The sequence below is a fragment of the Manacus vitellinus genome, unplaced genomic scaffold, assembly GCF_001715985.3.
Source record: "Manacus vitellinus isolate BGI_N305 unplaced genomic scaffold, ASM171598v3 scaffold_2_pilon, whole genome shotgun sequence".
Lineage (NCBI taxonomy): Eukaryota > Metazoa > Chordata > Aves > Passeriformes > Pipridae > Manacus > Manacus vitellinus.
The window spans coordinates 46,020,660-46,045,555 of record NW_021940208.1 but is presented as its reverse complement, the minus strand read 5'-3'; the positions used below and the strand labels follow the sequence as shown (position 1 = coordinate 46,045,555).

Here is a 24,896-nt window from a genome sequence, read left to right as displayed (position 1 = left end):
AGCCCTTTCATTTGATGCCAAACTGAAAGTGGGATTTTGACAATATGCAGAGCAGCTGCATTTTTATTTTAAGTATCAGTGTATTTTTTATGGTTTTTTTCTTTATATCCTTAATACAATACTTTATCTCACTGACATTTGCAAAGAAACAATTGAACTTTTGTTTTCACAACTCTGTGTTCTTCATTCAGCATTTTCTTTCTGAGCTGCAGTTTATCTGTTCAGAACTATTTTTCTATTGTTTCACTGATATAAGTTAGAATACTAGACATTTTATCATTTATTGTAACAGATTTGCTTAAATCAGTCTGTTTCTTTAATAATAAGCACTGTAGAAATGTTAATTAGTTTATATACAATAGTAAAATAACGAATAGCTGGCTGAAATTGTTGACTCGGAAGATAGAAGTAGAAAATGCATTTTAGATTATGCGGCATAAGTTGCTCCTAGAAGTATACTTTTTTAGTATCTTGTGTATTTTTTATCAAATGTAGGCACTGCTGTTTTGTCTGAACTTAAGTGTCTCTGACTGTTCAAAAGTTTCTCCTTGCCCTTTGATGCAGTTTCCTGTGCTTAATTTCATTTCAGCAGTCATTGCTGCATACATCTGAGTCTCAGGCAATGGGTAATTGCCCTCTGATGTCTGTATGTATACTCATGAAGGTTTTCATGTTTCTTCCTCCTTTTTGCACCCCAATCACTTTGCCAGGCCATATTATACATGTTTAATCATCATAAATCCTTCTTCATCAAATCAGTATCTCCAACCCATATTAACTTTAAGTTGCTTTGCTCTGAACTCTTTCCAGTGTGTTGATTTCTTTCTGGAAATATAGCAATTATAGCAGAATGCAGGAAATACCAAATTCTACCAGATCAGATCTGTGTAGAGGGTTAAACCCATTATCTTCCCTGATACAACCGATTACTGTACATTGTTTGCTCTAAGAATCCTTTACCAAAGACAATGTTAAAAAAAAAAGAAGAAATATTTGCAGGTCTTAGCCCCTTGTCATTAAAGTTATCAGTCTCATATTTTGCATTGTTTCTTTTTTCTGAAAGCTTTGATTTTTTTCAGATTACATATGTCTTCCAGTTTTTCTTTGGGAACAAATAGAAGCCTGTATCTCTGTGATGTTATTATTCACTATTTCTCTTGTTTGGAAAGGAATTTCAGCTTGCTCACATGGCCTTGTAGTTTCAACACATATTGAAGATTTAAGAAGTATGAATATGGTTTATAATCCTGCTACTTTAAAGTACTTCACCTTAACCACGCTAACCAAGATCAGTCTCAATTATTTAAATTGGGAATACATTTTTCCCAGAGTGCTTTATGGGAGTCCTTTTTTGGGTTGAGAAGTAGATGCATGCCTGAAATGATTTGCCTAACATCACCTAGCAAATCAGGTTTAGTATAAAAATCATCAGCCTTGAACACATTACTATGCATTGAGCCACTTTATCTTGTTTACACAACAGGACACCACACATTAAGGGAAAATCTTTCACCTTTGAATATGATCCAAGAGATTGTTGTGTATCCACATGTCACCTGAATCCAAACTGATTTAGGGGAGAGAGGGTTTTTCCTCTTGAAAAAATGTTAATTATGAAAAAGTTTTATTTGGTGCTTGTTCTACTCTAAATCCTGTGATGTTGTTAAAATGTTGCTTGACATATTAATTTATCCTGAAAAGCTCACAGTTTAATTGTACAGGCTTGGCTTGCTCTGTAGGTTGGAATAGTGGGAAGAACTGGAGCTGGGAAAAGCTCTCTGATAGCAGCCCTCTTTCGCTTGGCGGAACCTGAAGGAAGGATTTGGATTGATAAGTACTTGACATCAGAGCTAGGACTCCATGACTTGCGGAAGAAAATTTCAATTATACCTCAGGTAAGAGAGTGACTTGGTCTGCTGTAAACATTTTCAGTCTAATACCGTAGTATTTAAAGTGCTTTGCTGGGATATGTTTCCCCTGCATCCCTTTATGCAGTAGACATAAAAACTATAGCGAGGCATTATTTTAAGATAAATAGAATCAATTTTGGGGACTGGAGCATTTTCTTTCTAGTTTTGTACCCTGTCTGTTCATCTGAAATACCTGTGTGTAGAGTGTTTGCAGTATACTGTCCTCCTATAGTCTGGGAAAGGCAGAGAAATCTGACAAGTCTATACAAATCTTCAGCAGTCCTCTGAAGTCACTTGAGAAGTCACTTGAACCTTTCACAGCAATTCCTGCCTGATGTGTTGCCTGAAGCTTCCTTAGTAAGGAACTCTGAAGGACCACTTTCATCTCTGTAGTCAAACCAGTACAAACTGACTGATGCTATATCTAGAAAGAGCAAATGTGCCACCTAGAAGTGAGCTGTCAGCTTTTGCGTTATTGGGAGAAAGTTGGACAGGAGAAGACTGGGGGAACAGACAAAAGAGTGGGTCATTATGACCCATAAACAGAAACTTGCTGAATTTTAGAAGCTGAATGCAGGAAAGGCTGCAGTACAGGAGTAAAAACCAGCTAAGACCATGTTGGGAATAGCCTCGTCTCTCATGCTGGTGTAGAAGAAAGGATCTTCAAAGAAGTCCAGAAGGTCACAGGTCTTCTCTTTATGGTCTTACTTTCAAATCAGTCATTGAATCAGAGATGGGTTATGTATAACCTTAAAACATCGGAAGGCAAAGTCTGTGCAGGTTACTGTTTCGTGAGGGCTCTGGTCTCTGTGATCGTTTGCTGTCCACTGGAGAGGGAGGAAGAGGGAAAAACTCACATGCTGCAAATGTGAAGTCATGTTTTTGAAAAATAATTCATTTGGTCTGTTCTGTCAGGTAGACTGAACAGTAGGCTGGAAACCAGAGGAATTTTTTTGCCATGTTCAGCGTTATTTCTCAGATCTTTGTGTCTTACTATGGAAGCTGTATTTAAGAGTCCTTACACCAACTTTATGTCTGAAGCTGTGCTAGCTCGTTTTCAGGATGGCATTTAGAATGTTATTTTCTTTAAATTGAGAATCTAATACAAATTATAATGAACAGTGGTTCTACGCCTCTCTTGATTACCTTCCTTTCGCTGCCCCACCCCCCAAGAATAAGGGTCAAAGCAAAGAAACACATATGCTATTTTAAAATTAAATAAATTAAAAAATAGGTGCTTGCACAGTAATTACGTTGTTGCCTAATGTTGCAGGATGTCTTTCGTTTGTGCATGCTGAAGGCTTATTTACTGCACACTGGAAGTGCTCACTGGAACTAGTCATCTTTTGTATGTAAAGAGCAGTTTACATAGATTTAAGTTCTTTTGTTTGTTTTTTTGTGTGAAGTGTTCCTTTCTTCTGAAAGCAGATGATCATCAGTTCATTCGAGGTCTACAGCTTTTTGAAAGCCTTGCCCTTAGCTATTGTGGGTGATTTTTATGTTTTGAAGAATTCAACTAAATTTGAACAAAATAGGGTACTGAGAGAGGAAAACTGCAGGTCAAATACAGTTTCTACGTGTCAAGTGATATAGATGCTCAAAGTTCACTGCATTTGATTATACATGAGGGGTTTTTTCATGCACAGGTCTGTTGGCATAGTTTTAAAACTGTTTTAATCCAGTGGAATTCTGTAATTTTTATCAAGGTTTATATCATAGTCCCAAAAGGTTTTAGGTGTCCTAAGGCTAGCAAGTGGCATTTGTTTTCAATGTAAGGGCAGACTTGTTTCTACTAAAATTGTGCAAAACTATGAAGTGGTGGTAGTAAGAAGAGGAGAAGGGTTTGGAATAAGGTTTCTACTATAGTAAACTGAGCGATAGGCATTGTCTTGTACTGTGTTAATAGTTAATAGTGCCAATAATAAAAATAGCAGTGTAACATCAGGTAGTTGTTTTCCTGCAGATATTTTCATAATTATGTGGGAAGCTAAGAAACCAGAGGGAGAGATGCTTATTAGAATTGCAACATAAAACATGCTAAACAGAACCATTCCTAGAGAGTGATGAGGCAAGACTGAAGTTTTCTTGTGTGTAAGTTTAAATACCTACCTGGAGAAATAAAAATGTGCTTAGGCTTCTAATTGCTTGCTTGGATGGAGCTGTGTAAAGGTTGTGTTTGTAAATCTTTTCTATGCAAATGTTGTCTGCCTCTCTGACTGCAAGCATTTTTACAACAATTATTTACAGGTTTGTCTTATTACTTTCTTCTCATAAACCAGGCTGTTTTAAATAATAATCTGTGTCAGAAGTGATAATTAAAAAATATCCTTATCTTCTGTTGCAGTGCATGTCTGTTGTTAGGACTTCTATAGTAGTTATGAACACTTTTTAGATTCAGCTCTCATTTTGCCAACCTATAAAAATGGTTTGAAAAGGAAAATAAATGTAACAATACCTTCAAAACACACCAAATGGTGTATTAAAATGTGCATTATTAAACAAATTATTTTCTAGATGTTTTTGAAGAAAACTTTTTTTAACCTGGAAATATTTTGTTTTAATTCCTTTTGTTCATTCAACAGGTTTTTAGTGATATGTTGCTATTGCAGCAGATACTTTCAAATAATTGGCATGTTACATCAAGAAGTGTATATATTCTTTGACATTGCTTGTGGCATGTTCTGTCTTTGTTAATTCTTTTATAGCACTCAAATGATTTAGAAATGAAGAGACAATAAAAGGGTTAAGGTCTGAATTCTGTTCTGATTTGCTGCAGGCCTTTGGAGTGGGCATCCCTAGGGTTAGATTGGGCGTAAATCACGACAGAGGTTAATCTCTGAGTAGGCTGAAATTATCCAGTGTAAGTTAGACTTTATTTCTTAGTGGAGGAAAAAAAAAAAGAAAATGTTTTGCCTAAAATGTCTCCAGTTTAGAGAAGGCTGACAACATGATGAATGGTCTCCATTTTTGATTAGCACTGTTACGGTTTTTGACTTGTTGTCTTTATGTGTGGTGTTAAGATGAGTTTAGCCCTAAAGTCATGTCACTGCATGACTCAGGTCTGGCAACTCATATTGCTTAAGGAGTTCTGAACCAAAAGTTATCTTCTCACTTCTTAAATACTACATTTTTCAGTGTAAATTAATTTGTGACAGTTTGATTAATCATCTGTTATTGATTTGACCGGGAACTGAAGTAGAACAAAACTTGCTTCGACCACAGGTAAACCCATATTGGTACCTGAGTGGGAGAAGGTACTGATTTGACTCCCTGGTGTATTTTGAGTGAGAGCTTTGCCCAGCAGTGCTCCAGTTCTAAGTAAGTTTGTTTTGATGCTGTGGCAATATAGATTAACTTCAGTGGGTATAGATTTTAAATGGTGAAAGCTGCTCCTCATAGCCCTAATGGTAAAATGGAAGGGCTTTTATGGCATGAAATAAAAAAAGAAAAAAACCACACAAAAAAACCACCCCCAAAAAAAACAAGCAAAAAGCAACCAAACAAAAAAACTCCACAAAAAACCCAAAACACAGCCAAATAGAGAAGGAAAACCAGAAAGTCATTGCGAGCTCTTTGATTCATCTTTGGTTTACGTACTTCAAAAACAGGTTTTCAAAACTGCCCAAATGTAATTTAGGAGTGTGAGCTCATTTACAGTACTGTTGGTTTTCGTTAACAATACCAGAGGAATAGCAGTGATTTCATGTAAGTATATATATAGCTTGTGGCATCAGGACAGTGGCATGTAAATGCCCGTTTAAGTACTGACATAACTGTGTACAGCCATTTACAAACAGACCTGTCCTGTTTGGTAAATTATCTTCATACAGAGTAGTTGCGCATTTACCTCCCCCCATATCTCCCTTAAGCACGCTATTGTAAAATACATTTTTGCATTTCAAAAATGATAGCTGCTTGTTGTGTATTCCGTGCTATTGTTGATATAGGTTAGCTCTGATTATCATTAAATTACCTATTGCATTATAAACCCTGTATTTATAATGGAATGCTCATTTTCCTGGGTTTTAGGAGCCTGTTTTATTCACTGGAACTATGAGGAAAAACTTAGATCCTTTCAATGAATACACTGATGAAGAGCTGTGGAATGCCTTGGAAGAGGTAACTTAATAAATCTAATTATGTACATCTGATATTTACAATCCAAATAACAACAACATTACAGTGCTTGCGTGTGTTAGGTTTTAGATGTTTTCATCAAGTTTGATAAGGGTATATAGCTGTTGGTGGAAAAAGGTACACTGTTGTATGTGCATTTGTATATGTGTGTGTTTGTGCGTGTGCGTAGACAGGTATATTGTTATATGAGTCTTTTATGAAAAAATTATCCTTTGGGATGATGCTTTGGTTATATTTTGATTCATATCTTAGTTTTAATGAACATTAATAGATTCTTAACAATGTGCTTTAATGTTTTTAGAATTCTAATAACTGACACACTGTGTAATCCAACTTGGCGCTTGCTCATTTTGTGTCAGAATATAAAAGGCAAACCTTGCATACTTACTGTTGTGTCATCAGATTCACAATAGGTGATTTAAAAGGGAGTTACTCATCCTACAATATGTTGACATGTCAACAGGTGCAACTGAAGGAGGTTGTGGAAGATCTACCTAATAAAATGGAGACGCAGCTGGCAGAATCTGGGTCTAATTTTAGTGTTGGTCAGAGACAGCTGGTGTGTCTTGCCAGAGCAGTTCTAAAAAAAAATCGTATTCTTATCATCGATGAAGCAACAGCAAATGTGGACCCAAGGTAAAACCAAAATCTGTCATGTTAAAGTGAGCTGGATTTTCTTCTAATATGTTCACCTGTACTTGTATTACATGTAGTTTGTATTGCTGTTTTTAGGTTTTTAATGATACCATCATATTTGTCTATTAAAAGTGTGGCCATTGAGCTTTGGTTGTGGAGCAGATGCTATAAACTAAGTGCTGAAAATATCCCTAATTTCAGTGCCTTCTCTAGAATAGGGAAATTAATATTCAAAGTTCATTTGTCCTGCAGCCATAGATTAGAAGACAAGAATGTTCTTGGAAATGCATCTCTGTAACTTCAGAATAGCCATGAAACAAGTTTCTGGAAGAAATGTCTGTTGGAAGTAAATAACTAAAAAGTAATTAATTAATCTCAAACTCCCCAAACCCCCTAAAACTAGAAGGGTGAAAAATGGCTAAGCAAAACTGGATGGATACTTCTGGTTGTGAGATGCTGTCCTTTCAGATGGCCCAGATGTTGGAGATAAAATAGGGGCAGGGGTAGAAGATAAGCTGTCTTAAACACCACAGGAATTGCAGAACAGATTTGGAGATGTTTAAATCTATAGGAGGGACTAATTTGTCATTCGTTATTTTGTCTTGTATAACTCAGGCCAGCAGAATTTTCCTGAATTCATTCCTGTTTGAACTAGAGTGTACTTCTAGAAGAACATCCAACCTCAATAGAAAAAAATTCAATGACAACCCTTGTTAAATTGTTCCAATAGCTAAGTACCCCCACTGTTAATTTTTGAAACATTTGAAACGCTGATGGAAATATTTTGGAAACAATACTGCAAACGTACTGCATCAATTAGTCTGAGCTGAATATATAGTTCCAACAAACTATGGCTTGAGGGAGAACTCAAAGTCCAAGGAGGACAATAACACAGCAAGTCCCTCAAACAGATGCATTAAGGATTTTGTATGTCATCTGGGCGTGACTCATTTTTATAACATCTTCTTGGGGGAGAAGTGGTGCCACTAGGGTAGCTTTGCAGTTCAGCTGACAGTGTATTTCTAAAACCTTCCCAGAGGTTCTCTTTTTTTTCTTTTCTTTTTCTTTTTTACTTTTTTTACTATTAGTTTATTTTTGGCTGAGCTCTGATAGATTAACTCTCTGATTAATCATAGTTGCGGAAATTTAATACCGTCTTACTCACCCTCCCTATTTAGGCATCTCACATGTGTGTTCTCAACTTGCACTATGCATTTAATTGATCTTGATTAATGTGTACTGCAATATATATTATAATAAGGTAAATGTTTGTTTGTATCAACTCTAAGCATAACAATACAAATAATATCTTGGAACTTCTTCTTTGAATTCAGTTTGCATTACAGTCATTATTACCTTTTCCTTAATGTGTTGGTATAATTAGAGCCAAGCATTTTTTAGCTGTGCAATCTGATAGGACCATCATCAGGAAATGCTGATGTGGGTTGCTTAACTGAGCAGTTAAGGGAGGCATTTTTGGCATGTAAGGAAAACCTCCTCCTCTTCTGATGCACAACCCCCATACCTGGCACCCTTGTCTCTAGACTGGCGGCAAGCAGACATCATATCAGGCACCTGAGATAGGAAACCATGGGGAGCTGCTGCTGGCTCTGGAGATATTGTGTCTTTTTTTGTTTGCTTTTCTGGCTCTTGATCTTTTTGCCTCAGCTACTGCTGCCACCATGTCCCTTCTGCAGCTCCACCTGGAAGCACGTGTGAGAAGGCAGGGTTTAGGAGTGGGAAGAGGAGAAGGAAGGTGATGTGAGGCAGTGGATGGGACAGCAGGGTGAGAGAGAGGTGGGCACTTTACCCCCCAGGGCTGAGAGTACTCCCCACTGTGTTTCTCCAGCTCAGCTAGGCCATTCTTATCTACTGCTGGGAGTGAAGGGAAGGAATTTGGAGTTCATCCTTCTCCCTCCTTCTTACATGTTCCAGATCCCATATATACCCATATTATCCGCCTTGCTCCTCATAGCTACCACTTGCTCTGCATGCTGCAGGGGTGTCAGCATTTTTGTGAGGGGGAGGAGGAGCTTACTATAGAGAAGGTTGCCCTAAGTCAGACTACTTGAATGTTTTATGTGATGACTGACAGACATAAAATTTGATTTTGTCTTCTTGGTCCATTCTCACTCTGAAGAATAGGGTCATTTTAAAGCAGTTGTTCTGGAATATTGCATAAGATCTGGAGTGAAAATGCTGAAAATCTTTCTGTAGTCGCTTTGGTGATACACTAAAACAAGATCTTTAGTAACTGAGACTTCTTTAAAATACTGACTTTGTTTAACTTACTGAGCTTTCTGCTCACTGACTGCAGTATTATGCATTAACTTGTATTTTTGCTGCTTACAGAGGACAAAACTCTTTGGGACCAGACCACTGCCACGTTTTTACATTGTTTGTTCATTGAGTCTGGTAAAAACAGACATTGCACATAGTTCAGTTCATTAGCCAACTTAACCTTGTAAAGTTTAAGCTTTTATTACATCTAACTGCTATCTGTAACTCTTTCTCTTTTGGAGAAATTATCTGAAGTCACTCAGGAGTTGTGTAGTGTGAGATACGTTTCCAGGACAATCCACGGGAGAATATTAGGCAGAAGATAATGACTTATCCAGTGTTCTTTCAGCAGCTTGGTTGCTTCTCATTTAGATCATATTTATTCTTGCTCTTTAGATAGTTTTCTTTTTACACAGTCAACTAATTCAGGTTACACCAGATCTTGGGTTGCTGTGAAACGTGGTGTTAGATCCTCAACCTGTGGTGCCTGTGGGAAGCTATACCACCATTTTGTGCTTTCTTATGGTGTACTGTTCCTTGCAATAGGGAGTGTCGTGGTTCCCATTTTTATATAATCAGATTAGGGTTGAGCTTTTGTCATCCAGCAGCCCTGGTTTTGGTATTCGGGTTGCATCTTTGGTTTTTAATGTGCCTGAAAGATGATGGGGTTTGATCTACTTAGATGGGTGATGAAATCACTTGACATTTGCCTGGCCACTTGCTCAGTGTGGGCAGGCACCACAAAGAGTCCATTTATGCCCTGAAAAAGGAACAGAAATTATGCTTCCTTTGGTACTTATCTAGCTCTTGTTGGTATATGATATAGTCTCTACTCTGTCAGCACATAATTCTGTATACAGATGCTTTTCTTGCTCTTGTAGATTTTCATGCCTTTCCCATCTTCTTGCCGAGATTGTCTTGGAGCTTACTAATGGTGCTTCTGCCTGCTGTCCCAAAAACTATGCTCCACGATCTACCATGAGCCTTAGAGAGGATCTAGCCAAGTGCTAGTCAGCAGACACATCTGCATGAGATTTCATACGATGACATTTGAAGATGGAGCTATTAAGTCTGTTTCTGTTTACTTTGTAGTCTCATATTAGAACATTTGTCACACTCACAATATGGCCAGCAGTTTCTTAGTAGTGATAAGCTTATATTCAAGAAATATCTGTTTAAGATAATAGTTTGATAGTATCTATCTAAGAATGAGAAATGGTTTTTTGTTGTAAATGTAGGAAGAGGTAGTGCTTTAAAGAATACATGTAATACAAGGAGATAGAATAAATTAATGCAGAGGACAGGGATGTTCAAGGCTGTTCAAGGCATTCTCAGAAAATAGTAGGAATAACCTGAGTTACAAATAATTTTGATCCCTTTAAAAAGTTGTTTTCAAAGCTCTGAGCAAGCTGTGATTCTGTGTGCTATGTAGTAGCTCTGCAGGAAACTTCACCTTGAGCTTGACTATAAGGAAAGAAAAAGGCCTCTTTTGCACAATTCTAGCGAGTATTAAACCTTTTGTTTCTATTTTGCTATGTTAACTGTTGCAGAGAACACATCCTGCTGTCTTTATAAGGTTCTTCCATAGTGAGTGTTTCCATGTATGCCCCTGTTTTTTTTTCTTCTTTTGAAGGTAAGAGTAGTCAGGTAATTGAAGCGTTGCTGAGAAGACAGCAAAAAAACATACATGCATTAACATGGGGGTGAAAGCACTGCTATTGCTGTGATGTGGAACATGATGAACGACTTCCTTTTTAAGGAGATAACACACAGAACTAAAGAGCCTGGGTCTATCCTGACTTCTTCTCCCGTCTCTTTCCCTGATTGCATACTGGCCTTGGTTCAAAAGGAGTTGAGGAACACTTGCTTAGCGCCTTTTTCTTTAGCTTCTTTTAGGAAGTAGGAGCAGAAGGACCAAGCCTTCTCAGATTGTGACCCAGAACAAGCTCATGACAGAACTTAAATGTTTCTGTCCCCAGATGAAGATAGCAGTCAGCATACATGGGAATTCTTACTAAACTGTTTGTATCTTCCTCCTCTCTGATGATTCGTCCTGTCATCAGCAAGGATCTATCTATTCCTTTGTCATGCCGATCGCTTCTACTAAGTTTGTAACAGAAGGTACATTTAGTCCTTCAGAGCATGAGCTCCTATTCCTCTCAGTCATCCTGTTCTTCCAAAGTTGTCTGTCCACTTTTTATTGCAGGTGCCTCTTGACATGGTGACATCAAAACAATTATTTTTGTGTAGTTCATGAAGTGATACCAAATATTTATTATGTGCAGACAGATTCAATGTGGAGCGCTACTTCTGTCTAAAAAAATAATACTTAAGAGGAAGACATGCTGCATGAATATTTTATTTATTTTATTTTATTTTCCTATTTTTAACAATATGAAGAATTAAGGCTTTACAAGCAACCGGTTGCAGCCAGCAGGTCTGCCTAAGTATACTAGTTTATCCAGATACCTCCTTTGTCCTGTTCTAACTGTATCTGCAGCATTTTATTATTCTTCAGTCATATGTAAAAGAACAAATTCATGTTTTAATAGAAATCCTGGAAATGAGTCCCATGCCTTCAAGTGCCTGACTTTTGTAGGCTGGAGATTCCTTAGTCCAACTAACCCCAGTATATTTTGAGTTCTTTGTGGCATCCTTCCATCTTGGATTGGAATTTTGGTTTCTGTACCTTTTTCTCCATTGCTGCTACTCATTAGGGTTTTTTGAAGGCTGATGGGAAATATGTGAGTATTCATATGGCCTGGCTTTGTGCCCAGGTTGGGAGCCAAGGCTACCTATGCAGTATGGGCTGTCAGGTGCCTCTAGAGGGCATTCATCACCTGATGGCTGCCTAATTCAGGTTCTCTGACTCACCTTCCAGCCATGCCTCTCCCCTTTCACTGATAAAGAGAGGACTGTCATGTCTACAGGACTAGAGACATTAACACCTGACTGGTGTGCTCTAAGTTAGGTGGTGTCAATGCTTCTCTAATACAGTTAGTTAATTGAATAAGCTCCAGTTCTTTTGCCTTAATGCTTATTTATACAGCTTAAGAGTATCTTAGTGTATTAAGTATCTTTCCGTATAATTTTATTTCCTTTTCACTTTCTCAGCTTTACTTATGGCAGGTATCACTTCAGCCCTGTACTTGTGTCTATGTTTTAGCTTTGTTTGTATTCTTTACGAGTCTTATGTATCCTTCTGGTATCCTTTTCTTAGGTGGTTAATTCATATAGTAGGCTTGAGACTCTTAACTTGAAATCTTTTATCCCTTTCCTTGGGTTGTGTGTTCCAGTTAACTTTTAATTTACAGAGTATGCCAAGTTTTCTTTTTGCTGTATTCAAGTTCTTGAGCTATTCCAGTCCTAGTTTAGTTTACCAGCCCTCTCCTTTAATTAATCCTCTTTTGCAGTTGAAATCAAGAACCTTAGTTCTAGGCTGTCTTGTGTTTGTTCTTCAGTTGATTTGCAATGAAGGTTATTTACTTTCACCAACTTTTCTTCACTGCTTGCACAAACTAAAGCTCCAAAGAGAATAACAAATTTTTTGTTGTAGAAATCTTTAGGACTATCTGAATCTACAGAATTTTCCTCTTTCTGTATTCAAAGCCTGGGAAATTAGTCTTCTGAAATGAAGCCTACTGCTTTACTTGCAAGAAGAAACTCCTTCCTCATAAAGCATTAGATGATAGATTTTTGGAGTATGTTTATGATAACCTCCAAGTCATCTAATATAACAAGAGGAAGAGGCACTGTAATAACTGTTAGTGTATTTCCTGCTATACAGTCATGTTTGATAAAGTCATAAAACCTGCCTGCCATTCAGTTATCCATGCAAATATCTTATTCTTGTCTGCATTGCTCTTGGTGTGTTTCAGAACAGATGAGTTCATTCAAAAGACGATCCGTGAAACCTTTGCTCACTGCACAGTGCTGACCATTGCACACCGCTTGAACACCATTATTGACAGTGATAGGATTATGGTAAGACAGTTAACCGCTTAATTTTTTTTTCTTTCCTGAAGAAGAATAATGTTATTGACTCTTTTCTTCCTAATTTTGATACAAAAGTAGGTAGGGGTTTAAGTCATCCTTTAGGCTTATCCTAGTTAACCTAGTTATCCTTGTTGCTGTGATTAGCAAGTCACAAAACTCTAGACATAATGACCTGAAAAGACTTCTTACATTCTCTGGCTTTCCAACCCACAAGACATGAACCCATTGCAGGTGAGGTGCAGCAGCAGAATAAATAAACTCTGCCTGTACTAGGAGCCTGCGAAGACACACCCAAGAGGTTCTGGACAGAGTCAGCTGGATTCGGCCAGGCTTATTAATTCAGTCTCGGTGGGCTGAGGATGGCAGTGACAATAGTTGCTGTGGGATGTGTGAGGAGGAAGTGGTGCAGGTTCTGGGGCAGGAGACATGGAGGTAAGGAGACAGCAGCTACCCTGGGGCAAAGGTAGTGATGGGAGAAGTGGAACTAGACTGGTGAGGTAATGAACATGGCCAGCTTTCTAAAGCAAGGTTCAAACAGAAAAGGTGAAGCACTACCAATTCAGCAGCCTCTGCCATCTTTGTTCCAAACAGACCAGTGATATACTCGTATCTACCATCTTGTCTGCCCCACAGTGTGTTGCACACACATAGAAATTAGGAAATACTTGCTGATTATTTTCATAAAGGCAATGGTGTTTCCTAGGCTCTCAGGAAATCAGGCTCATTTATGTCATTGAAATGATGTGCAGCCTGCAGTTTTACCATTTTCTGTAATAAGAACATGAGCCCTTTGCAAGTATTTTCTTCACAACTAGTCAGTGAAGTAACTGACATAGTGGGCAAACTGTGTTCATAAGTGGAACTCAGATTTAGCTGGCCTTCAAGCAGAAATTACCTTTCCACCTCCTGGTGGTAACTTTAAAAAAATACCCTCTTCAGCTTTTGTTTTATGAAAGTGAAGCATGTTAAATCTTTCCATGTTTTTTTTTTTTTTACTGGCTGCTCAAAAGATTTTAAAATCTTTGATAAGAGTTACAATGGTTCTCTGAAGTACACAAAATGAAACAATTGCATCTGCTGAGCTGAGTGGTATTCTGAGGAGTAGAATAGATTGTGAGCTGAGTGATTATAGTTTACTTACAAAGAGAGAAACCAGCAGAACTGCCGTAAGTAATCATATAATTGCAAGCATTTAACATATAATAAATAAATATTTTCTTCACTGGTGAATGCCTCCCTACAGGTTTAATGGATATGTTGGTGTTTTCTACAACTAACGTGAACAAAAGATTTGTGAGGAAACAACTGTGACCTAATTAATAGCTGTATGTGTTTGTTAGCTGTCCAAAGGGGTTTCTGTGGGTTTTGGTTCATTAGCCACCATTAACATGTTATACGCAAAATGCTCTTTCCATGAAGATATTTTCCTAGTTTAACCTTTATTATCATGAAGTTGCAATGAAAACTAGATGTTTTATTTACAATTTTTTGCCAAAAATCATTGGAGCAAAGCATAGAAATTCCCCTTTTCTCCAAACTTCTCAGGATAATTGCCAGCTACATAGCTACTCTACTGCATTTTTAGAGTCTGTACATTATTCTTACCCTTATGTTGTTTCAGTTTAGCCACTCTTAAGATTTTTAGTTTCCTATTTGTCTAACAGTCTTTTTTTAATGCCTTTGGTCTCTTTAGAGTATTAAGAAACAGATTGGCAAGAAGATATGTCTTTGAGTCTGCAAACAGTAAACATTTTTCATCTCTTTACTTTGCTGCATATTGATCTTCTTACAGATTTCTGTAATTTCTTGAGAGAGGAGGTTGAGAAGCATAGGATAGAAAAAAGGGGAAAACTGACGTGACTTCGTAACAAACCTGTTTTCTTGACATGCTTAGTTAGTGATTCTGTTTATGGACAAATCAGAAATATGATCGCATATTTAGAATGATCAGAGTTATGGCAGGTGTGCTTTTGTTACACTTTAATTACTTGGTTTACTCAGGCATGTAACTTCTAATGAGGATATAGCAGAATTTTGGAAAAATAACATGTTAAAAATGCCAGGAAAAAGAATATTCCTCTAGAAGAGTAACTATTAATTAATGAGAGTTATTCACAATAAAAACAGCATTCATGGAAAATTAATCATTTACTTCAATATCACAAAAATCGAGAAGACTCAACTAAAGAAAGCTTTCAGTATGTTATATAATTTGGTTAGTCAATAATGTGTTTTAGTAATTCACAAATTTAACTTGCTACAGATTCTTTTTTAAGAGTCAGAAATGCACAAACAAAGTGCATTGTTATTCCATTACCTGGTATTATTAAAAATCCTGGTTTTGTTTCTCCTTTAACTGAGACCTCTAGGTACTATGATGCCTTCATTTATAAGGCATCCCAAATCTTTGTGATAAGTTTTAGAGAATGGAGGAGAAAGAACAAAGATAGACCCTAGCAGTCAGAATATTAACCACTGTCTTTTGACAAATAATGAGTAAAGTTATTTTGAAACAAATTTTGAGCAGACTTGTTCAACACTTAATTCGATCACAAAAGTCCCAGCCCATTCCTGAACAAGTATACATAACCTAGGGCTTCGCTCCCTTCCCTCTGAATCAGACTGAAAAGAACCTCCTGCTCAAAGCAGGGTCAGCACTAATTTCAGATCAGGTTGCTCAGGGCTTTTTCCATTTGGGTCTTGAAAACCTTGAAAAGTGGAAATTCCACAGTCTCTCTGAGCAACCTGCCCCATCTGCCATGAAATCTTTTTTTTCTTATATCCAGTGAAAGCCTCCCTTTCATTTATGGCAGTTGTTTCTTGCTTTCCCACTCATTAAAGAGCCTGCTTGTCTTCTCAGTAACTTCTTTGTAGCAATGGGAAGGTTGCTGCTAAATCCCCCGAAACTATCAGTTCCCCAGGGCGAACATGCCCTGCTCCATCAGCTTCTCCTCACAGGTCAAGTGCTCCAGTACACTGGACACCCTGGTAACCCTATTTCAAACTTGCTCGAATTTGCCTTCCTCTTTCTTGTACTGAGGGTCACCATGTTCCAGATTTGAGCTGATGAGCACTGAATAAAGCAGTTCCCTTGGTCTGCACTCTTGTTGACACCCATGGCACACTGCTTGACTCCTGTTCAGCTTACTGAACACCAGGACACCACCTCCTTTTCAGCACAGCTGATGCCCAGGCAGTTACTTGCCAGCTGGTACTGATGCAAGAAGCTGATCCATTCCAGATTCAGGACTTTACATTTGTCATTCTTGAGTGTCATGAAGTTCATGCTCACTTATTCCTTTTGCCTGTCTAGACCTTAATAGCTCTGAATATCAGCCTTGTCTTGAGTGTGTTGACTGCAGTCTCCAGCCTGGTGTTGTCCACAAGGTTTTGATTTAATTCAGTTTAATTGCTGGTTAAAGTGGAACTTTCAGAAAAAACCTGTATGCCCTTAGGGTTAATCCAAACATTAAAAAAAAAATAAAATAAAAAAAAATTGAGAACAGAAAATAATTTTGTGAAAGTCATGAGAAAATGTCAAGTTGGATGAGTATGGAAATAGGAACTGAACGTGAACTGTTGCATGTCTGCTCACACCCACCATAATAACCGGTTCTATTTTAGAAGAGAAGAAAAGCCTACTGGAAGAGGGTAAAAAGGAAGAACAGAATCTATTTTATACAACTGTAGACAAATCTGGCCTCAGGAGTTGTTTTAATTCTCGTTTGTTCCATTCCCAAAACCATACCTTAGCTTTCATAATCCAGGTCACGCCTTAAGAGTATTTCCATTATATCTGTCTTAGTGATAAACACATTTTATCAGAACTTCAAATGCTTAAAATCATTGAGGGAAGAGCTGTATTGTGTAATGTGATACTCTCTAACCCAATCACCTCGATGAGTAATACTACATTGCACTTGCATAGGACCTTTCATCTGGAAATTGTAACACTCTTTATAAACATTAATTAATTAAACTTCAAACACCTGGGTGAGATAGGGAACTATCCATACAATCTTTGGAACCAAAGTTGGAAAGACTTGTTAAGTCAGACCATCAAATAATACTACCATAAAATTATAATCCAGTGGTTTTCAAGCTCCTTTTTTTTTCCCTCTGTGCTGCTCCAGCATATAATAGGACACTTTCTCATTCCTTTTTCTTCATTACTTTGAGAAACCAAGTTGCAACTCCTTCCATCAGGTGCTAGCAGTACCTTTGGCACAGCAGGCACTCTGCTCCCTGGCAGAAGGGGAGGATAGGATAAATGCTGCAGTTACCTCTTCCATGATGGCAACTCCTGGCAGAAGCTCAGCTCAGGCTTGATTCATTGGCCCCTCACTCCAGGTTGCTTCCCCACCACCACAACAGCTGCTTGCCTGTCCTGTACTCACTCACCCTCTGTAGAGGGCAAGGACATTTTATGTAAATTGCATCTGCACCCTGGGGCACCTAAGAGACACCACTCCCAAGAATTCCAGTGGGATCTCATAAAATCCCTGTCACCAGTTCCTCCCTCTCCTCTCTGCTTCCTTCTCCAGGTTGAGAAATACTTTTCAGAAACTGTTTTTACAGAGGAGAAAACAGAAGCATATGGAAAGTGAGTCTCACCCAGGGACGTAGTGGTTCAATAGCAAATAAGGTATATGCATCTGCCAAGAACCTTATGCAGTTGTTTACTGTATATGCTATGCTGTGGCATCTCTAGAGGAAAGCCACAGAGTAGTCAAAACTTGTGCATTTTCCAATGACAAATATATTTCTCCATAGAGAGTTTTCATATCAGTGCAATACTTCTTTGAAATGGAAACTCTATATGCAAGCAGAACTTGATCTAGTAATTAAAAACTGTCATTCAAATAGGAAGTTTCTGATGAGAGAATCATGGGAAGAGATTTGATTTATTTATGGGAAAACCTGTTGTGGTTACATCCTGAAATGACTAATATTCAGGCTAACAATACTGTGTACTTCACTGCCAGACCTGAGTTGGTTTTTTGGTCAATAGGAAATGACTTCCCACATCTTTATGGTAAACCTCCCTTGTTCAGTTATTCTCATTTTTCTGATGTTGCGTTTACCGTGGTGGAACATCTGGGTCTCATAAATCAGGCACCATGTTTTGTGCATCTGTCCTGCTGATACCTTCATGAGAGCTTTTGCTGCAGTGGACCAACTTCAGATGGAGATGTGGAGAATGTAGGAAAGTAGTGGTGGTACATTTAAATTAATAATACTGAGTTAAAGTCACAAATGCTGTGGTCTGTTGACTCTTCCTTTGGTGTGTTTTTTTTCCCCACTTATTTAAATATCACTGTGGGATAATGAATCTGTTTTACAGTAAATCTTGATATTCATTTTAGGGGGGATTACAAAAGTCACAAGATACAGAAACATACAATCCTAGTTGTAGAACAGTTCTTTGTGAAAACTGCGTGTGCTCCATTAGTGTTGACTCTCTCATTTTAAGTATGTATGTATGGGACTGCTTCATTGGTGGAGAGCTACCCACTGTCAGATAGAGGCCCTCAAGTGCTCAAGATGTCTAAGAGAGTTGAATTGGTGAGACTGTAAATATTCTTGAAGCCTGGGACCATAGAACATGAAACTTTATGAAAACAAGAAATAATTAGGACTACATTTAGAACTTCTCTTCAGTCTTTCAAAATTCTAAAGCAGGACAACTGCAAGGGTATAAAATGGGTTTGGTTTGTTTGGGGTTTTTTTGTTCTGTAACACAAAGCCAAGAGGGGTTTTGACCTTTTATTAGCCCAGTATCTGGAGTGGTGAAATATTATTGGATATTATACTTGTGCTGTTGAAGTCTGTTCTGTTAAAAGAATTTAAAGGGAGCTTAATGCATTATAGTAGCTAGAATGAATGCCAAATTTTTGCAACTAGGCATCTGATTTTTCATAAAAACCTTAAAGTACCTTGTGGATCTGAATCCAGTAATTCACAGTAAAATTTCTACATTCATATTAGTGCACCTTCTGTTATTATTCAAAAGGAACAAACACTAATAAAACTCCTTTTCTGACTTAGCCTCTGTCTTGAAAATATGGACTAGGGAATATTGGAACTAAATTTACTATTTTTTAATTCAACCTAAGAAAAATCCCAGTTGTCTTGTGGGACCAAAGTGGGTAAAGAAATGTGAAGATAAGAATATGAGGGGTACTCATAGAAGGGGACCTGCATGGAGAGCAGAGGGCCTGGGAACCATTAGGTTTCTCCTATCTTTTGTTAAGTCAAGTCTTTCAGAGTTTCTGGAAGAGCTGAGCATTTAGTAAATGATTTTTCAGAAATGGTCAGTTTTGTTTTGATTCTGAACAAAGGCAATTTTCACTGTTGCCAGCCAGATCTTTTGAAACTAGGTTGATATTTACCAAACCACAAAGGAAAACTAGATCCTTCCATGTTCTTTCTTGGAATTTAATGATTTAGTTCCTCAAATATCAACAGTGAAAATATCTCTTTCAAAGCTGAGTAATATATGCATCTTTACCATTAAGAAAAGATATGGTAATGATGTATAGGCAGTGTTTTGCATAAAATACTGAGCTGTGCCATGGTTGTGTATCAGAGCAAGTCTTGTCAGCTGAAAAGTGTCTATGACAGTAGTAAATATCACACCTGGCCCAGCTCTTTCTAAAATGAGTAAAAATCCCAATGAGCTCTAAAATATACTAGAATTGTTGATTCTCTTTGCAAGTTTTAAGCCACATCTCTCCAAAACCTTGGCATCTTTTGACTTCTTAAAAACTGTTCCCATTTCAAGAGGGCTGCCCAACAAGGTTCTTCTTTTGCCTAAATAAAACAACTAATTACTGAGGCAGTACTTCAGCTGGGAGCATTCAAACGAAGAGCTGGATTTGAATTCTGCAGGAAGTGAAGCCAGTGTTTCATGAACCTTAATTTCTCATTCTGTCAGGCATTTGTGTGTGAATGTGTTACCATCAGTATAAGAAGACGATGGTTGGATGATGTTTCTTTGAAGACAATGATATGGAATCTAGACCATAGTAGAAATACTAACACATCTTTAGAGAATTATTTTTGCTCTCTCAGAAATAGTGTATTACTGTTTAAAAGCAAATTAGTACAGGTCATGCTGGTGGCTGATGCTCTGAGCAGAGTGTCTGATAAGGTGAAACTGTGTGCATGGCAGCTGAGCCACAAGTTCATTGTCATCAGAAACTGATAAAACTAGGAGACATGCTCAGTCATCTGCAACAATATTCCTTAACCTCTTGAAAAGTATAATATCCGTGTAGCTTATCTAACTTTCTAAGGCCCTCAAAAGCCTTATTAAAGAGTGGGATTTCTTAAACTGAAGTATATCTTCTATCACTTCAGGGACACATTTGAGCCATTTTTCAATCCCAGTTGAGAAATGTGGCTTTACAGTGATGGAAACAGTCATTACTGATTGACCAAGGGAGAGTTTTGTCAGAGCATGTACAGCTGTTGGTAAGCACTGGCATGAGATCCCTTCATAATCTCTGAGGCAAGGGTTGAACTTACACTGATGTAGATGTTTTGAGGTGGGGAAACTGTACAAGAGACATTTGCAGTGCATGGTTTTTACAGGCTGCTTTTCTCCAACAAGATACAGAAGGAGTTAATATCAAATGATTAGTAGTAGAATAAGTCTCATGACTACACACATAATTGATATTTTTCCCCACAATGTTCCAACCAGCTTACAGTGGTGTGTCATCCATTAGAGAAAAAGATAAATTTTTTAAATCTCTGCAAGAAACTTAAAGAAAACTTAGGTACAACAATTTTGCAGTGCTGCATGCTCCATTTCCCCTAAGTTACAGCCCAAGAGTAATTTCATTTTAAAGAAATCCACTGTTTGTGATTACAGAACAAAATGTCTGAAGTTGCCTTGTGGGTAGGGGGGGTACATGTTGAATCCCAGTGGCCAGTGGCAGGTTTGGCATTGTTACAGCATAGCTAAGCTCTGCTGAGGTGAAATATTTTGCAAGTTTGAAAATAATAATAATTCAGATTATAAGAAGGTAAGCGCCCAAATGTGCTCTGCTTTGTTTGTACGCATGATACATGAAATATACGTTATTTGACACCAAATTTGTCTTCAGTTACTGGTAGAGTAATTTGTATAGGAACCCTGAAGTAGCTTGGGGACTACTTTGATTAAACCTGAAGACTTAAAAAAATTTAAGAACAAAAAACCCAAAAGAGAGCCAAAAAAACCTCCACTACCAAAAATAAATAAAAAAAAGGGGGGGACACTTTAAAAAGAATAGAAAAAAAGAAGCTCTAAATGGCTCTGAGTTATATCTGCGGCCTTCTCAATGTTCTTCGATGTTTGCAGCATGTTTAGATAGGTTGATGTTTATAAATGATTCTTCAGAGAAGTATGTGCTTGTTTCTGGTCTGTTTTGACAAACCATGATGAGACAGAAGAGACAGAACATGCTTGCATCTGAACTTAATGCCAACTGGAGCACAGGCTGTTGACTCTTTCCCACAAAGTTATGTATTGTCTTGGGTAAATATATTCCTTACAATATGATGTAACCAGAAGCATCTCCTGAATATTCTCCTCTTCCCAGGACTTTATTGAAGATCATCTTGATGTATGCTCTCTGAGGAAAATATTGTTCAAAGTTGTACTCCTAGCAGAGTTTTGAACTTTAATAATAATTTTGTTGTTTGGTGATGTCTTCTCCAAGTCTAAATTAAATCAGATGTATTCCCAAGGAGATAATTTGCTTGAATTATTTTCCTTTTGAATAGGAAATAAAAACATTTATGATCAACTCTTAAATGTCCCATTTCCCCTCTGGCTTTATGGTGAATAGGAACGTGAATAAGAATACTAACCATTCCTCAATAATAATTGAAATAAATTCCCATGCCCCCCTCCTCTGTTGCTGAACACTTCCAACCTTGCGCTGTTTTTTTCTCAGAATGTTTTATAACTATTGTTCTCTTGGTTTGTCTGCTTTTGTTGCTGAAAGTTAGAAAACGCAGGATTTAGAACTTTCTTTTTTATGTCTATGGGTAGCTGCAAGTACATGGTGTTTGTTACAGCATTTGTAAAGGCCCTTTTTCTTTCTCTTTCTGTGGATAAAGACACTTCTTTTACATATATTAATCCACAAAGAAAATTTTAAAATTCACTTACAAAATGAGTGCTTGCTTTTCCAAAATCCTGTGCAACAGAACAATATAGGTTAGTTGTAGGAATCATGAGGGAGAAGAGTGTTCTCCTGGCTCTGCTGGAAACTGGACTATCTTGACGTAATATCCTCATCATTCATTGCTTTATTTCTCTCTTTGCTTTGTGAAATGGATCTCTGATTTCTTTTTCACCATTTTATGTTTTCCTTTTTGTCTTCCTTCCCCTGCTTTTTTGTCTTGGTTAATACATTAAACCATGAGGCTATGGAATGGAAATACTGCAAAGTTTGGGGATCTGGGGAGGGACCTAAGCCAGATGGGGGGAGATACCCTTTTAGGTTACAGCTGAGGCAAAATGTAGTTGTCAAACCTTACCCAAATTTAGTTCAGCAACATTTTTGTGGCATAGGCAAATACTGCTTCTGTGCTAACTAGAGTTAACATAAACAACACATTTAAATGGCTAATACTCTTTTCATGTTTGCCGTTTCAGGTCAGTCAAGATCAAATACTTATTGTCTGTTTCTCTGTCCTTCCCTGCCATATTTTTTATCTCACTCTTTCTGTGTTACTCTGTGCCTCAAGTATCAAACAAATTACTGTGCAAAACTATTGTTTTCTACCCATCATGTTGCTTATCCTTCTGAAAAGATCACAGCTGGGATGAGAAGTCACTGCCCCAGACTATTCACCAAGAATATAACATTAGATGGAGTAGAATTAGGTGGCATGGGAGGATTTTACTCGAGAAAAATATATCATTTGAGCTCTCTTTGAACTTAAGATGTCTCTATATAATGCTGCTTGAGTAAGGCTAATTTGAATAGCTATAGGTAAAGAGTGGTTTCACCTTACTCAGGGAGGTGAGCAAATTCCATTGAATAAAAATTTTCCTGTATGCTTTCTTTTGCGTGATCGCCAGCAGCCAATTTGGTAAATTTTGTGCTCTTGCAATTACTCTTTCACTAAAGAAAATCCTGTTGAAGTCATAAAGGTGGTACTTCAAAGGCAAGAACAGTTCAGGCAAGTTAAAAAAAGCTGCCAGTCCAAGAGGCTGGAGAATCTGGCCCTGGTTTATGTATGACCACTTTGGGTTTATATAGCTTTTTTGTGTTTGTTTTTATTTTACTATGGGCTGTCTAAATATTTCAGAGGCAGTTAGCTCCCACAGAATGATTATGAGTCTTTATTTGGTGTATTTTATAAAGAGTCAGACCAAGGAGCTGAAAACTTGAATGTTTTGTGCAAAATCCCTCTCTCTGAATATCTGCGTTAAAGTCTATGATGAAATCCCAGCCTGATTCATAGTCAAGCGCTCCTGTGTGTGTCCTCTCTAATCTCCCTGCTGATCTGATTTCGCCAGCTACAAGCTTCTCTGGCTTTTCTGTATCAAGTTCCACTGGTACAACTGCCTTGGAACACATCTGGGTTCGATTCTGTTGGATTGTGCAGTGATAAGCGTTGCAAGTTGATCAGAAAATATGTGGCGGGTAAACACCAGATTCCACCTTTCCTGAATGATTAGTTGGCTTTTTGAAGTTCTAATGATTTTAATTTGGCTTGGAGTCAGTGAGTAAGAGTATGCAAAGCCTTAGCCAAAGTACCTATTTATTTATTTAAATTTTATCAGCGCATATTTCTTCAAAGAAGAGTACCTATCTCTTTGTCTAAGCGCTTTTTAATAAATGTATAAGTATATAAATGTATCCAAGTAAATCAGCTTAAATTTTCTCCATTGTCTCGTAGATGACAGCAGTTAGTAGAAAGTGGGTTTTCTTGGTAAACAGCGTTTATAGAGTGTTCCTGACTTGTAGGAATGATATTGTCTGTTCAGTTTCATTCTTTATTTTAGTTTATTTTTCATTTCAGATTTTTTTAAAAAGTAACACAGCTTGTTTTCCTATAGTTGTTCTGTCTATTTTCATAACATAAGATTGTTTTTATTCCCCAAGAAAGGCTATGAATAGGTTAATGATTTGTTTAAAATGTGAATGGGGTTTTTCTAGATAGAAATTGCTTGCTCTATCCATTCATCTTCTGGACTTGGCTGTTTAAAACTTTTCAAGGAAGAATAACTTTTTCCTTTTTCCCAGGTTCTCTGGAGGGGAAAGATGGTGTTTGTGGTTGTTTCAGATATTTGCAAAATGAATGGTAAAGTTCCAATACTGCAAATATAATTTTTTTTAAACCCTCTACTTTTCTGTTGCAGTTCTTTACTTGTAAGAGACATGTTTAATGAAGGTGCTTTTTGTTTCCTTTCTTAAGGAATGATTGTATAATGTAGTGCTATGCTGAAAAAATCTTTACTTGTTGAAGGCACCAGAGATGTTCTATGCTGTGGCATAGATTTAAATGTTGAATTGTATATGATAATTTATTGCATTTTTAAGGAAGCTGTCCCTAGTTGTGACATACTGTGGTATAGAAAAGGTTGTGATTAAAATTATGTTTGTAATTAATCATTAAATATTCAGATTAAATGGGATAGGACTAATTACACTGAAAAATAAACATCTGTGCAAGTATACCTTTGCAGGTGAAATATTGCAGCTGTTGTATATTAAATGACTGTATATTGTGCTGTGCAATATTACTAATATTTCAACATTTTTCCACGAGCACTTTCTTCAGCTATAATACCAAACAGCACTGGAAACACTTGCAAAGAAAAATCATAGTATAGGCTGGATGCTCTAAGTTATGAGCTTTTGAAAATAGCAGATATCTTCTTGTAGGTTTGTGCGCATACAATTTATAAGATTAGATGTAATTATG

General features: G+C 37.4%; 1 protein-coding gene across 3 annotated transcripts in view; it reads left to right on the top strand.

Annotated features, from left to right (window-relative positions):
• ABCC4 (ATP binding cassette subfamily C member 4) overlaps positions 1-24,896 on the top strand; it is a 146,977-nt gene that overhangs the window by 110,698 nt on the left and 11,383 nt on the right. For all 3 annotated transcript variants that reach the window (XM_029960873.1, XM_029960874.1, XM_018071273.3), the window contains 4 exons: positions 1,740-1,895; positions 5,940-6,029; positions 6,511-6,683; positions 12,842-12,947. In XM_029960873.1, coding sequence (XP_029816733.1) covers positions 1,740-1,895; positions 5,940-6,029; positions 6,511-6,683; positions 12,842-12,947 — 525 coding nt within the window. The remainder of the gene's footprint in view (positions 1-1,739; positions 1,896-5,939; positions 6,030-6,510; positions 6,684-12,841; positions 12,948-24,896) is intronic.